The sequence below is a fragment of the Melanostigma gelatinosum genome (assembly GCF_949748355.1).
Source record: "Melanostigma gelatinosum genome assembly, chromosome: 4".
Lineage (NCBI taxonomy): Eukaryota > Metazoa > Chordata > Actinopteri > Perciformes > Zoarcidae > Melanostigma > Melanostigma gelatinosum.
The window spans coordinates 18,170,741-18,185,874 of NC_136637.1; the positions used below are offsets into that span (position 1 = coordinate 18,170,741).

General features: G+C 40.5%; 1 protein-coding gene across 1 annotated transcript in view; it reads left to right on the forward strand.

Annotated features, from left to right (window-relative positions):
• The window catches only part of LOC306776950 (BMP/retinoic acid-inducible neural-specific protein 3-like), a gene marked incomplete at its 3' end in the record, with an annotated part of 42,872 nt that overhangs the window by 18,498 nt on the left and 9,240 nt on the right, over window positions 1-15,134 (forward strand). The window contains exons 5-6 of the mRNA XM_079267851.1: window positions 13,957-14,062; window positions 14,499-14,735. Coding sequence (XP_079123977.1) covers window positions 13,957-14,062; window positions 14,499-14,735 — 343 coding nt within the window. The remainder of the gene's footprint in view (window positions 1-13,956; window positions 14,063-14,498; window positions 14,736-15,134) is intronic.

Genomic DNA, 15,134 nt, shown 5'->3' on the forward strand with positions numbered 1-15,134 from the left:
TACTACCAATTACTGTATGCAGTTGGCGACCCATCAACAGGCCCTCCATGGGCTACCCTGTCCTGCTTCATAATGCAGAATGTCATCATGCTGCAGACCAATGAAACATAATCTTAAGGACATAAAGCAGACTGAAACCCTCTATAGGGAATGATGAACTTCCATTTTTAATTAATAAACCCTTCAAAGTGAATTCATTTTAAGACCTCACGTAATGTTCCAGCCAAAAACCCAGCGGCAGTAGTGAAAGTTTCATAGGTTACCTCGGGTCACTGAAGGAGCAAAAACCAACTCCAAATAAATATTTCCACGGCGCTAAAAGGGAAAATTATCGAGAGAAAACCTCTCGGAAGAAAATCTCTGCTACTTAGTAAATTGACTGTGCATTAGATCTGAAAACCATTGGGCAAAATGTGTCCGCAGTGGTTTTACAGGTTTTTATTCATTTTTTATTAAAACCAGGAAACTGCCTTCCCCTTTTAATGCTACGCTAACAGGGTGCTTCATATTTATGATGCATTCAATTTAGCATATTTGTCCTAATTGGCTAACAAGTATTAATACTTTCTGTTCAAATGTAAGAGCTCATGACAACATGTATTAATTCTGTTTTTCATTTACCTCTGCTTACTTGAAGCACTAAATATCTTCGTTGGCTACATAGGGATTTGTCTTAAGATGTCTTATGAACTTACCAATGCCAAATTCGTCAGAATTAAACAAATAGAGCATGCTGCTTCTCTACGCCCTCTGGAAAGAATCTGCTCACTATCAACAGCACAGCGTCGCTTGTCACTGCCTCCCAAAACTGACCGAAAACTCACTTGGTTTGGGATATATTGAGATTTAATTTAAAAACGACTTCATTAAGGTTAGGGTATAGCTTCATTGTCATTGTTCAGTAATAACAAATTGATAAAGACAAAGGAATGATTGTCATTATGATAAAAAATAAACCAGTGTTGACTTTCTACAGAAAACTGGAAACAAACGGTGGTCTTTCGTGTTGAAGTCCAATGTTTTTGTTTTTGTCCTTCCATCATCCCTCTGTGGAATACACCCCCCCCCCCCTTTGTTCTGTACAGACAAGAGTGCAACTAACCATGTAGCTTCCAGTTGAGTTGCTTTGCTCAGCTCAGGTCTATTTGTCTGAGACTGTGTGAGACGTATCAGCATTTCTTAGAGCTATATTTCCAGTGACAAGTGCTTCCATTGCTTGCTCTGAATTGTTGCTGTTTTAGTTTCTGTGCAACTAGACTTATTGTGTGCTGTAAAACATGTTTTTTTTACGATGAAAATCAGAAACCGTGAGCGAGCTGCAGCATAAGGGTAATGTAATATATAAATAATATAAACCTGTAGAAAATGCACTGTCCTTTTTGATGCGTTGAAGCATTGTTTAAAAGAAAGAAATGAATCTTGCAGCACCGTTGGCTTTTCCTTAGGGCACCCATGGGTGCCACTTCATGTACTTTGGAAACCAGTGTCCCACAGCATATAAGATATTCCTTGCAATGTATGCACTTCATAGCCCTTTGATAAGACATGGGGGTAAAAATGTACGCATGCAAACCCAATGAGCAATGGAGAGTATACGAGCAAGAGAAGAGATGAAGCGAGCGGTACTGTTTGCTTCCCTCTTCGCTCTTTCATCCGTGTACATGCTCTTGCATGGAATGACATGCTATGCATATCAAGATATGCTTATGATGTATGTATGATATGCTTATGATGACCTTCAGGGTGTGTTCATTCATCACTCTGTCAGTTGTTATCAAGCTGAATTAATGGAATTGGCTGAGTTTGCCCTTCACACTGGAGACTGAATTCCCTTTGCTTTCTGAGGAATCCTTTTCCTCAAATGGCTTTTATGTGTTCACACCTGCTTGTGGTAAACAACAGATTAACGTCACGGCATAATACCAACATGCATAAACACACACCTGAGACACTGGCAGCTTCTTCAGTCTGTTTGTTTTGTATGCTGCGATTGCACTGCCTCTGGGGGTGGTACATCCAGTGATACAAAAAAAAAAACTACCACTGGAAACACACCTGACTAATAGACCCCATTCATTGTTTTTAAGTTGAACAGTGTTTACATAAAAGCGATCTGACTCAGGCGTCATCCCCGGGTTTAAAGTTACAGATTTCAAGTAGCATTATTTGTTGCAATCTGCCATCTGCCAGTGAAAACCGTGAATCTCAAAAAATACCTTGTTTCATTGTCAGTGACAATATTGTTATGGATTATGTGGGAGTAAAGCTTTAAACATTTTTCTTTTCTTTTTTTTTTTAAACCAACCATTTAGTCTCAATGTCAGAAACCAGTGAAAACATCCATTACGTCTTGCAGGTGATGTTTTCTCTGACCAACCGGCCACATACAATAATCTAAAAACAGAACTAAACAGGACAGCCTCACATTAGAAAGTCCAGAACTAGTTATAGAGCGAGTATTTGTTTCTTGGTGACTTAAATCACTTTCAGATTCAGAGCATATCTTTCGCCTCTACTCGACTCTCAATATATAACGACGGCCCCGCAGCTTGTAGCTAATTGTGCTAACAGTGCAAACAACAGCAACAGTGCTCACATAGTCAACACTGTTAACCTGATGCGGAACCTAGCGGTGGGGGCTCATTTACCGCGGACGACACTATCAGTCGGGAGGGCGTTATCAGCTGCATCTGCCGTTTGGAGCAGGGACGAGCGGCGGCACTTTGCTATAGCCAGTGGGGCACGCTCACATGCACTAACATGCAAACAGGGTCGACGTTGTAAACAAAGCACATAGAAACTTTGATTGAAGACACTAAGAAAAACCGGCCACCCTTCCACGCTCCTAATATTCTGAGAGACTCACGGTGTTCTACTAATTTACATGCCAAGATTGTACACAGTTCATTAAGCAGTCATTAGCGAGCACCGAGCTCTAACACAGTACTCCATTGGAAAAGCAGGAAAATCCAGGTCTATCTCCTTCTTTCTGAGTGTGTAGCTAAGTTGCTTGCCGTTTTCTGAGCTGCAGCCCATTTTTCATCCACTCCTCCTTACTGATGCCCCTCTCTATACAGTCCGTCAAAGATAAAACTGTACACTCTCTAAAGTGAATTGGCAAAAGGACGTTGAGCTGATTTGGCAGCCTCCACTGAACCAAAGTGCTGCTAAAAACCCCTCTGATTGAGATGAATAGAGAAAGAGCCCTCTGGGGTATATTTGTTTGTGAGGCACTTTCAGGTGACTGATGTAAAATATTCACAACCCTCAGCTGCCTTTAATTTCCGAAACATGGGTTTTTACCTCACCCAATGAAGACGGATGCCAAAACAAAGCTGCCTTTCAGAAGAGCACTGGTCCCCTGGTTTCAAGAGATAATATAGTCTAAATAGTAGAAATGCCTGGCCTGAAGCACTCGGTGCAGCAGCACTGGAAAATAATCAAAGACGAGAAAAAGGAGATAGGAGAGGGAAAAAAAGTCCCTGCTGCTACATAGTGTGATGAATCAGCCCCTCCATTTCAGTAATTTCCTCTGAGAGCCTCAATCATTCGTCAAACATTTTGCGGTTTGATTTAAGGTGTCATGTGCGACTGCACAGAAGAGATGAGACGAGGACAGGCGGGCCTTATTTAGCAGGCCTTTAAGTCCAGGATCGGGTTGCTGCAGTTACGCAGGAAATGCTGCATCAATCAACGAGCTTACCTTTTGATTTGCAGCCCAGGCTCCTCTGTATTGAAGATTCGTTAAACTAAAGTTGGGAGGAGAAGTGGTGAGGGACGTTTGACACGCGAGCCTCGAGTGTTCAGGCAGCCGTGCGGCGATACACTTCATTTGTTGGCGTGGAAGAGAACACAAGTACAAGTCGAGCTTCAGAGATCAGATAATGGCTGCTGAGGAACGGTTTCGAGTTCGGGGCAGTTTTGATGGCAGGATAAACAAAACAAAACAAAATGCTCCGTTATCACAAGCGTTGATGAATAATTCATTACTGACAAGATTTTTTTTTTTTTTGCTTCTTCATTCTCCAGAAAGGAACATAAATGTCCTTCTTATTGTCTTTTCACCGTGTCTTCGACCCATTTAACCTTTAACGGGATCTCTGGGTTTCCTTCCTGGATATGTGTAGAGCGAAGAAGCCACAGATAAGTGTGTGGTATAAGTAGATGGATGACAGCTCCTGGTTTAGTCTCATATCTGACCTCCAATGTCACAAATTTCACTTATTTTGGCTATTTCTCTTCGACCTGCAGCTGGTTCAATGAAGTGATGTCAAATGCAGAATTAGCTCATTTGGCCTTGTTTCAGGTGACTGGTACTTCCTGTAAAATCACATCGCTTACTGTAGCTTCCCTTGGAGAGTCTCAGTGAACAAAACACCACATACTGTATTAAATTCCACTTCCTTCCACCAAAGGTTCCCCTCTGCTCCCCTGTGGCGTTGAGTGTTTGTTTCTCTCACACGCACACAATAATCTTATTCTGATGGTTTTTTTCTTCATCTTCTGCTTTTTCTTGCTTAGTTTCTAAGCTTATCCCTCGCTGGTTGACATTTTAGTGTAAGCCACTGCAACAAAGTGGTCTTAAAACAGGCATGGAAATCCTAAAAGACTGAATATACAGCAGAAAAAAAACTTATCTCAGATGCAAATGTGGATTTGCATATTTACTATGCCGTGGTGATTAAGCCAACGACAATTCTTGAAGGTGCAGCGAATGAGGCGATTCTGAAATGAACCATGATTTTCACGAAACATTAATGCCGTTTTTTTCCAGCAAGCAAAAAAAGTGCCGCAATTTAAAAGCTCATTGTTGCTCAATCCGACAACACAAGCTCGCTAAGTGACATTTTATGCAGTTTCTTTGTGGAATTATTCATACGAGGGATTTGTTGAAGTGATGAATCTCCATCAGTAAAATGCTCACACCTAACTGGTCTTATAATAATATTAAAGCCTTACATGTTTAAATAATAGATGTGCCTCAGAGCTATGTGAATCACTGAACCATGTTAACAGGCTAAGCGCTGTGCTGCCTTCCAAGGGTCCACACCAATAGTACGGAGCCTCTCATCCATCTATACATTATGCAAGACGAGGCGTAATTTAATTGCCAACTTGTAGCATCATTTCATTGCATCGTGTTCATTTTATTGAATTTATGAACTATAAATATTCAGTTCTAGCTTCTTAATGAAATCAGACATTATTATCATGGTGATATCTTACTTAGTCTGGGAGAAAATGATAATGAATTAGTTTTGATATATTTTACATTTCTTATTAATGATTGAACGTGTGCTTTTTTGTGTGTTCTTGTTTTGTTTTTTTCTTCATCCTGCTTTCTATATTTGCTGTAGTCATTTCCCACATCAAGCATGTTTGAACTCGAGAGTGTTCTAGTGGGAACACTGTATCCGACAATATCTCTCTCTCTCCGCTGCAGAAACTCAGTAAAGCTAGCAGCTGAGCAGAGTTAAATCCAGCTTAAGATGCCAAATACTGGCTCTGGCTCTCATCTGCTCCAATAGTTAAAATGACACTTCCTGAGACACCGCACTTGTGAGCTGGGCCGCTGTGTTGTCTGAGAGTGGAACGATGTCAACTTTCCAAGCAGCGGTGTTTCCCTGAGTGTCTGGCAGCAGGCAGAGCTAGATGTTCACCGGCACAGTGTAATATCAACCTAAAAATAAAGGGCTGACTTGGGAATGTTTGCCTGCTGCTTGAATATACAGACTGGTGAGCAATTACAATGGAAAAGCTGAATAAGTTATGAAATGTAACAAATAATTCCTCTATTCAGGGTATGAGGGCTCAGGGAATAGTTTGATGAAAATGGTAAATATCATATGCTATGGCATTAACAGTCATTAGATCTCACCTCAGTTGAGCAGTGATGAGATTTAAGACGCATTTTAGATGGATGGTTGGATGTCTATGGGCTATAAATTTACCTGTATACCCATATTTTCTACAGTATTTGAATGTACGTTTTTTTGAATTGCCTTTGTATGTCATTGCGCCGCGGGAAGGTTTGCTTTGCGTTGAGTGTAAACACACCATAAGACCGTGCTCTCCACTAAAACACTAAATAACAAAGTATCTTTGGGGAGAATAGCATTCATTCCTCTGATAGAGTTCCAGAGACTCCAAGCATCTATACCAAAGAGCAATGTAGCTGTTACAACAGTCCGGGCTGATCAAACTCCTCAGATACTTTATGTTGATTTGTCCCATTTGTCACCCATCTGTAGTTGACTTGCTGGCCGTTAGCTCTCCGTTTTCCTTGCTGAGGGGCAGTATTGTATATGCCCATATGAGGATTGGAAAGCTTAGCACTAATCTGACAGGAGTTTTATTTATTTATTTAGATTACCGGCTTAAAAGCTTGCTTCTTCAAGGATTCTGTGAACAATGGTGATTTGGAGAAGACAGACATCACAGGAGGAATATGGCTTTCCCCTAATGCAAAACTGAAATGAGCATTAGGCTTTGTGAATTCATTAAAATTGATCATTTGCTTTTTTGGAAACAACTTTCTGTTTTAATATGATTCACGGTTGCTCCAGCGCTGAACATCATTATGATCAGTCATGATTTTTATGTCCATATTGTGATTAAAAAAAACCACACTCCTTTTACCGTGGTAAAATTAATTTGCATCCATATAAGTCAGCCCGAAAGACATTTGAATAAGCTAAAGATTTTAGGACTCTAGAGGTTATACAAGATCTATTTTCAGGATTAATTAATTCTGAAAGGAGCATTTAGACAGTGAGAAGACATCAAAAGGCAAACCTAGAGGGCATAGTGAAAAAATGCAAAGTGATGCGATAAACAAGTCACGTCCACAGCGTGTGTAAGCATCGCAAACTGCTTATTCTAGGAAAGCCTTTAAGTGCAATTAAATGTTCCATTAAATGCAGCAGTTAGTTATTCCAACACAGTCAGCACAATTATCTTGTACTCAATTATGGCACATTAATAATTCCCCCACCACCTGATCCATATCATTTGCATACCATATTGTTGGAATCACTTGTATGTTTTCTTGCTTTTAGCGGAAAAAAAAGCCTCGTGGGTTCTTGAAAGTAGTGAAATATACAAAAAGGATTTTTTATTTTTGGGGTCGATTTCTAATAGAGAAGGCTGACTGTGCACACATGCTCTGCTCCACTGGGTTCTTTTTGCAGATGGTCTCATTGCTATGCATGGAAAGCCATCTTTAGATTTGCATTTGGTCAATTTTCCCCTTTAAGTTTGGACATGTCTGTGTTAGAAATTAATCTGTGGATCCCTACGGAGGCTGCTCGGATTTTAATTAATTGTGTTAACGCGTCAATAATAAAAAAGAAGAATTGAAGTCACTTACTCTCTCTCTACCACATCGCTCCCTCTGCCCTTCCTGCCTGAAATGATGATATTGTTGTATTCAGAAGACAGCATTCAAGTAATTGTAAATTACAAATCAGTAGCTCTGTTAAGTATTTTCAAGCTTCTGCAGAGATGACAGTCGTGGCCAGAGGCGTTAAGTTTTCAAGTTGCCCATCCGTCCGTCCGTTCGGCCCATTCTCAGGAACGTCTGGATGAGAATCGCCCACCAAACTGAACGATGAACTGACTTAAGTCAAAAGGTCAAGGTCACTTTAACCTCATGTCCATCCCATGAGCAAATTTCATCAAACTTGGACTGAAGAATGAAGTCATTTGAATTTGATCATCAAAGGTCACTGTGGCCTCACAAACACACTCAAGAATTCATGTGCGAACTACAAAAGTGCACTATTCTCCCTTCTCGACAACAATGCGCTGTAATGCGTCGTAAAAACAATCTTTTCAAAACATTAAAACTCTGAAAAAGACAATTAGCTCAGAGTTGTCACATAAGACACGTCATACAATTGTGCCAAAGACCAAATTAAACTCAAACAAGCTGTCTAATAGCAGCGGCTATATCCGTAAGCGGGTAGCTCCATTCGCTGTTAAAAGGTCAGCCAAACACAAAGTCCAAAACAAAGTCAGTCTGTACATCGGTGTGTTTATTTGTAGTCCAGTTAGCCGTTAGCGGTTAATCAAATACACCGCAAACAAAGTAGCAGACGGAGATGCACTCCGCTGTGTTATCACTTGCAGCCCCTTCCAACCGGGTATAAATAGTGAGTTTGTAGTAAGAAGCAAACAATGACTGTATAAAACAGGCCATAAAACGTGTTTTCGGAAAGCGTGAGTCGCCACAACCACGGGAGGTCCGTGAGCATGCATGTATAATTGGCAACCCTAAACCTTATGCAGTTTGCTGGAGATTAGTGGAGATTAGTTGTGGACAGACACAGAGATGCACACTCACGGTCGCACACACAGGCATAATCTCATGATTTTTCTGTGGTTTTAAAGTATGACAATTTGTCACAATTATCTAATAGGATAAAGGTAATGAAATTTTCGGCAGACATTGACGGAAACTGTAAAATAAATGATTGCCAAAGGCATACCAAGAGGCAGTTATTCTAGTTACCGGTAAGTAGGAGACTGAAAGTGTAAAAAAAAAAAGAAAAAAAAAAAGAGTGCATAGCGTCCCCGGCTTTTATTCATCCTTGCGTGTCTCTGAATTTAGTTTCCTCATTGACCTTGTAGATGTCAAGAGCAAGACAACTTTTTTTTCCCACTGCAGTAGAAGTCTTCCTTCTCCTCCTGGCTGAATACCACACTTGCTGTCCTTAATCTGGCAAGGAGATGTTGTTACTTGTATTGGACCTTTGGAAAAAAGAAGACACCGTCATGGTGTTTGGTAATAATTCGCAAGTGACAGCGAAGGAGATGGATTTCCCTTCCGGTTGGCAGTTTATCTTTGCTGCTCGTGGAGCCTGAATATACGCACGCTCCAAATCAGTCTTTTGTCGAGGATAATTGAGCTGCGATTGTGAACAATCTAACTATTAGCTGAGAAGGAGAGGATAGATTCCGCTGTGATGTTTGTGTGTGTGTGTCTGTGTTTTCAGCACAAACATGGTGTTATGTCTTTGAGCCTTTATATAGTTGCATCTTTCAAGACGCGGGGCAAAAGTGAACTTGTAAGATATTGTAATGCCTATCCCAGAGGGTGTTGTCTTTCACACCTACATGTTTTTGCCAATTACTTTCTGTTGTATGCATGCTGTATGTCTCTTTGACCTTTGTGCTAAGACAGCTTATTTACGGCTTCATTTAGCTTACTATCCAAACTTGGGGCAATTGTCAGGGTCTGGACCTGACTGTTTTTTGCATTTTTCGTGTGTGCATGTTGGCCTTTGCTCTTAGTGTGAATATTTTTGCATTTTTTGACATGAATGATCTCAGATATTTGCTGTTTTTTAATCTGTTTTTTAGCAATTTGTGTCAGTTGTTCAAAGAAAATAGCTCACCTGGTTACACCTGGGTGAAATAAAACCTATAGCAGCAGATCTAACAAAAAGTACCCCACAAGAGAATCTCTTCTTCGACTGTTTTCATGGTCTGACATGAAGTTGAATGATTTCGGTGCACTCATGCTCTATAGTGAGCAGGCTAGCCTGCATGAAAACCATGACACACACAAGTACTTAGAAAGAAGCCCCTGAAGTATGGATTGATTGTGCTGTTAGATCAGTGGGTGAGTTTGAAGAACATGAACCCCATGAACTCATTTAAAACACAACCTAGACCATTTCAAAACCACTATCTTACCACAGGGACCTTTAAATGAACCTGGTGTTAAAAATACTGCCTTCTTTTCCTGTACAACTTATGGTGACTACACAGACTGCGTTTGGCTACGCGGTCAGCCTGTTCAATGTTCAAGAGGAATACCATTAGTATTATATGTCTGCTATGCTTGCACCCACTTACTGTGTTAAAAGCCCTTTTTCACCCATGTATCTCAATGCATTAGCCTCTGATTCATTTTGACAGCAGAGTATAGCCTAATGGCTGTAGAAAATTGAAGCAGTCTCCATAAAAATAGTTGTATTTTTGTCATGCTTTCTTTGCGGGTTTTTTAGCCAGCAAAGAATGAGCGATGAGCTTTAATAGATCACCCAACTGGTAATATAAATAAACACATGCAGCTCGAGTGGAGCAGTTATCTGCCTGAACAGCTTCAAAAGGGTCATTTCTTGCAGAGAATCATTTCCTCTTGGCACACATAAGGTTCTTTAAATAACAAGAGGAAGAAGACAGGTTCATTCTGCTTGTTTAATAAGTAAATACAAGCAAACAATCCTGTACAGAAATGTTGCTGTCATTTAGTTCTTGTTCACCAAAATATTACATGAGCATTTCTCAATCAATGCTGAACGTTTTGCTCTTATTTTGTTTTCAACACTGGGTGGTAAAAGTAATTACAGGTGCTGATTTTCATGAATTTACCAAGCAAATTGCAACGTTTTTCAACTCAACTCTGCAGCACAGACAAGAGGACACAGTGATGTTTACTGGCAATTCAGACAAACACTGGCTTCTTCACAATCCCTGCACACAGACAACTCGTTGCAACTGTCCACAGGCCTCTGCATGGACACGTCTTTCTTCAAATGAACAGGCGGGTGGACAGAGTTGTCTGCATGTGTGTCAATTGATGTCTTTTGTTTTTTTCTTCAACTACTCCTACATGGTTGCACCTGTTCTGAGTTAATTGACCTGACTCAGAATCGGTGTGTAAAATGAGGTCCCCTCTCTGCCTCAAGCTGGTGCTTCCAACACTCGTGACAGAACAGCACTCATGACCAGACCTTCTTTCCAGTGCTGTTTTATAGAAGCTGTCCGATGTGGTATGAATCCTTAAACCAGCAGGAAATGTTTTCATTGTCAAATATGTACACATAGCTGTTGTGTGACAGATTGTCAGATGTACAAAAATGCCATAATGATGCATGGATAAATAGGGTGGCTATATCCTCTATGTAAGGCAAGGCAAGTTTATTTGTGTAGCACATTTCAACAACAAGGTAATCCAAAGTGCTTCACATAAAACCATTAAAAGCATAAAAACATAAGGCAAAAGAAAAGGAGATTTAAAAACAATTAAAGAAACAGTGTAAGAAATAAAATGCAGTAGTAAAAAGTAAAGGAGATTTAAAACATACATTGAAACAATAATCGATGTCTCCCTGAGACATTACGCTGCACGCAATCAACCATACACTGCCGCAATTCTGCAATTACTCGCACACAACCCACGTCTGGAAAAGATCTCTGCCGATCTGCGTTTTATAGTGTACGCCTTGCACAAACTCGGTCCCGGAGGAAATGGCGATATATTGTGCAGTCCTTTTAAAAGCATCAAAACATAAGGCAAAAGAAAAGGAGATTTAACAGCAATTAAGAACCGTGTAAGAAATAAAATACAGTAGTAAAATGCAGAAATGCAGGAAATTGATTAATATATTAATTGAATGTGGTTCAATTAAAGGCAGCAGCAAACAGAAAAGTCTTCAATCTTGATTTCAATGAGCTGAGGGTCTCAGCAGACCTGCAGCTTTCTGGGACTTTGTTCCAGATATGTGGAGCAGAAAAACTGAACGATGTAGGCTGGCTGGTAGATAACTCTCAGTGCCAAACCAGCAACTTCTGCCAACTTGTTTGGTGCTTCACTTAATGTGACTGAACCGTTTCCTAGATTCATACAAGAGTGCTCATTGGACAAGAGTAACTCATGTTAACCAAATGCGTTCAGTTATTTAATATCCTCCAACCCGCAATAGCTGAATATGGGTGTCGTTTATTCTCACATGGAGACTTCACACGTCGCACACATCAGTTTGTATGGTGAAACCTGCTCTACACTGTTTTCTCCCTCACGACATTGGCAGGCTTCCATTGTCCAAACTGCACTCTTCAAAAGAGAATAAAAAAGGGCGACTTTGACATGATTGAAGTAGTCCCACCTACTGACAATAATAACCCTTTCAATTGTAGTTCTGTTTTCAGCTCCACCACAGGCACACCAAAATGGCCAAAAATAATTTGTTTCACCATGTGAGCTCCCATCATACATGTTTGACAGAGGTTGTGTGCCGCTGATATAGAAAATAAAAAGCAAGTAAAAAGAAAGAGTCTCTATAATCATGCTCTGGCAGTCTTTACACCACCAGTAACACTTGCGGAGAGTCGAAAGGATATTAAAACACAATACCCACCCCAGCCACGTCCTGTTCACCCTGCTGCCGTCTGGCAAGCGATACGGAAGTATCAGCTACCGTACCGCCAGACTTCAGAGCAGCTTCTTTCCTCAGGCTGTGAGACTCCTAATCTCATCCTCCACCCTCCACCATGGAATATAGTTTAGCTGGAGTGTTTTTCTTATGTTGCAACATCGGACCACTATATATATATATATATATATATATATATATATAAAAAAAAAATATATATATATATATATATATATATATATATATTTTTTTAATACTATTGAATGCATTGCACACACATCTATGGTCCCAAGAGGATGAAATCAACTGACTTTGATGATCCCTTGACCTTTCATCTAGTGCTACCATGAGGTTCACATTTTGAGTGAAATTTCTCCAAAACTATAGGACCGTGTCACAGGATGAATTGTAATAATTTTAGTGATCCACTGACTTTTCATAAAGCCACCATCGGGTCAAATTCTTAATTGATCAAGTATTTCAACATATCCTCATACATGGTTGTATGATATATTCTTTTTCCTAATTGTTTGTCCGTTCTCCGAAAAAATCTCCAGCAACGCGTGTTGATCCGCTCATTACATGCATTCAGTCTTAAAATGGACCTTCGTCTTTACGGGAAACAACTTGGTTAGGTTAAGGCAACACGGACATTTGGGTTAGATTTAGGAAAATATTGTTATTTGGGTTAAGTGGCATTACTATGTAGAGAAGAACATAAGTTAAAACGAGTTAAATGATTACATTGAGCCCCAAAATACCTTTTCCTACAGACGCACATTGGGAAAGGGCCCTCTGTAAAAGACTTGTTTTCCTTCCTCTGTTCACGTGAATGAGCCTGAGGTTGAGCGGCTTTGAGGCAGAGTGAAAGGAAACGCTAGTGTGCTTGCTCTATGCAGCCCCTTGATGCGGAGGATCATGATGATTATACACTCCGAAGTCAAACTTTTTCTGCTTCACGTGTGGAACTTGGCCAATTTTTGTATGTCAGAGTTTCTTTACAGGTCTTGAGGGGTACGATATGAAATGAAAGCCTTTCTGTGTAAAGCAGTTTGTTGCTCCAGAGGGAGCCTTGTACAATCTGGTAAATTGCCTCGAGTGATGTTACTTGCATTGTGGGTAATGTAGGCGCCATGCTTTGGCATGAAGATGAAACGTATAATAAATAAAAAAAGAAAACGTATCAGGTTGTGCTTCATTGATTTTAATACTTTTTGTACATTGTGTGTTTGACAATGTAACACAAGAGCAATGCAATTGGTGGAGTACTCCACCAATTCAATCATGGTTCCCAAATTGACAGATGATATTTTTTCTTGTTGCCAATCCTCATCACATTTCAGCCTGGGTGTAGTGCTGTAACAGTATTGCATACCTCATGTAAAGGTTTGCACCGAGCAATTACATGAATCCTCAGGTGTGTATGTAATTGAATAGGACATGCTTACTCTAGCATCACAATAGATTTTAGCATGTTATGAGTGTCAGGGGGCATTGTAATGGGGAAACACAACGTCGAGATGAATTTGACAGATGACACCACACCTTACTCATTACGCTTTACTCCAGGGATCCTGATCTCAACTCGATTTCCAGCCCACAAGTTCACAAAGTTTTGAGGTCAGGTCTAAGTAATATAATTGAAGTCGAGATAGTGAAGGGAAAGGGTGTTGGTAATTGTATTCTGCATGACAGTTAGTCCTTTATCTCTCACACTCTCTATATTTAATGCCATCAGTGCGTTTTATTTCTCAGTATGTGTTGTTATGTGCCTCTGTTTTCCTCCCTTCAGGTGACCGAAACAAGGACGGGCCCTCTTGGATGCAGTAACTATGACAACCTGGACTCTGTCAGCTCCGTTTTGGTTCAGAGCCCTGAAAATAAGATTCATTTGCAAGGTTGGGCATTCATAATTGAACTCGCCCAATTTCTGATGGAATTGTCGCTGTGTCTGTTCTCTGGCAAGCTTATAACTGCAGCATGAGAGTGTCAGAACGAATTTACCTTCAATCACTCTTTCGCTTTTTCTGTTTTTTGCCACGCATCCTTGCCGGATTCTCAAATGAATCCCGGGCAGTAATGATTCAGAACAAAAGTAGCAGAACTGTGCAGTGAAAATAATACTTTAAGTGAATCTCAGCATATTGCATGTGACGCCAAAGCGTATGTCAAGGGTGGCAAAAAAATAAAAAATAAAACGAGTGCCGGCCTTTTGTGATTTACAGATGTAGCGCACAACAGCCATCTTTACACATTTTCTGAAATACCTAAAGTACTTACAGCTCCATATTCATTCATCTCTGTGACATTTCCATGTTGTTGTCCTTGCCATAGGCCTCCAGGCCATACTGCCAGAGTACATAAGGGCCAGGTTCGTGCAGGCAGCTCTCAGCTACATCGGTTGTAATGAGGAGGGCCAGTTTGTGTGCCGGGACAGTGACTGCTGGTGCCGCTGCAAAGTGGACTACCCGCAGTGTAATTGCCCCGAGGTGGATCTGAGGGCTATGCAAGCCAGTGTGCTGAAAATCCGAGATTCCTGGAACGTGGCCAACCAAGACTTTGAGGAGTCAGGTCAGTGTTCTCCTTTTTGCACTCATTCATTGGCTGTGACCCTCACACTGACGGCAAATTAGACTCTATTGTTAGAGGAGCCGATGGGCAAAAAAAACAGGCAGAACAAGGGGCAATTACATCCAATCAACGTGATGGGAATTCAACGGTACACAGAGGTGCAATTTTAAACCTGCATTTTGCAAAATTGTAAGAAAACCACAGAGAAGGGCATTTCATGCCTATAAGCTGAAATGACTGAGATTTGATAAATTAGTAAAATCCCACTGTTAGCTGTGGTCATAGTTTATACATTCTTACATAAACTTGATTAACTACAAAATACTGGTCTGTCTCATAAATGTAGGGCCGTTTTCCATATTTCGAATTGCTTTTTGTTAAGTTTTGATGTAAACACCA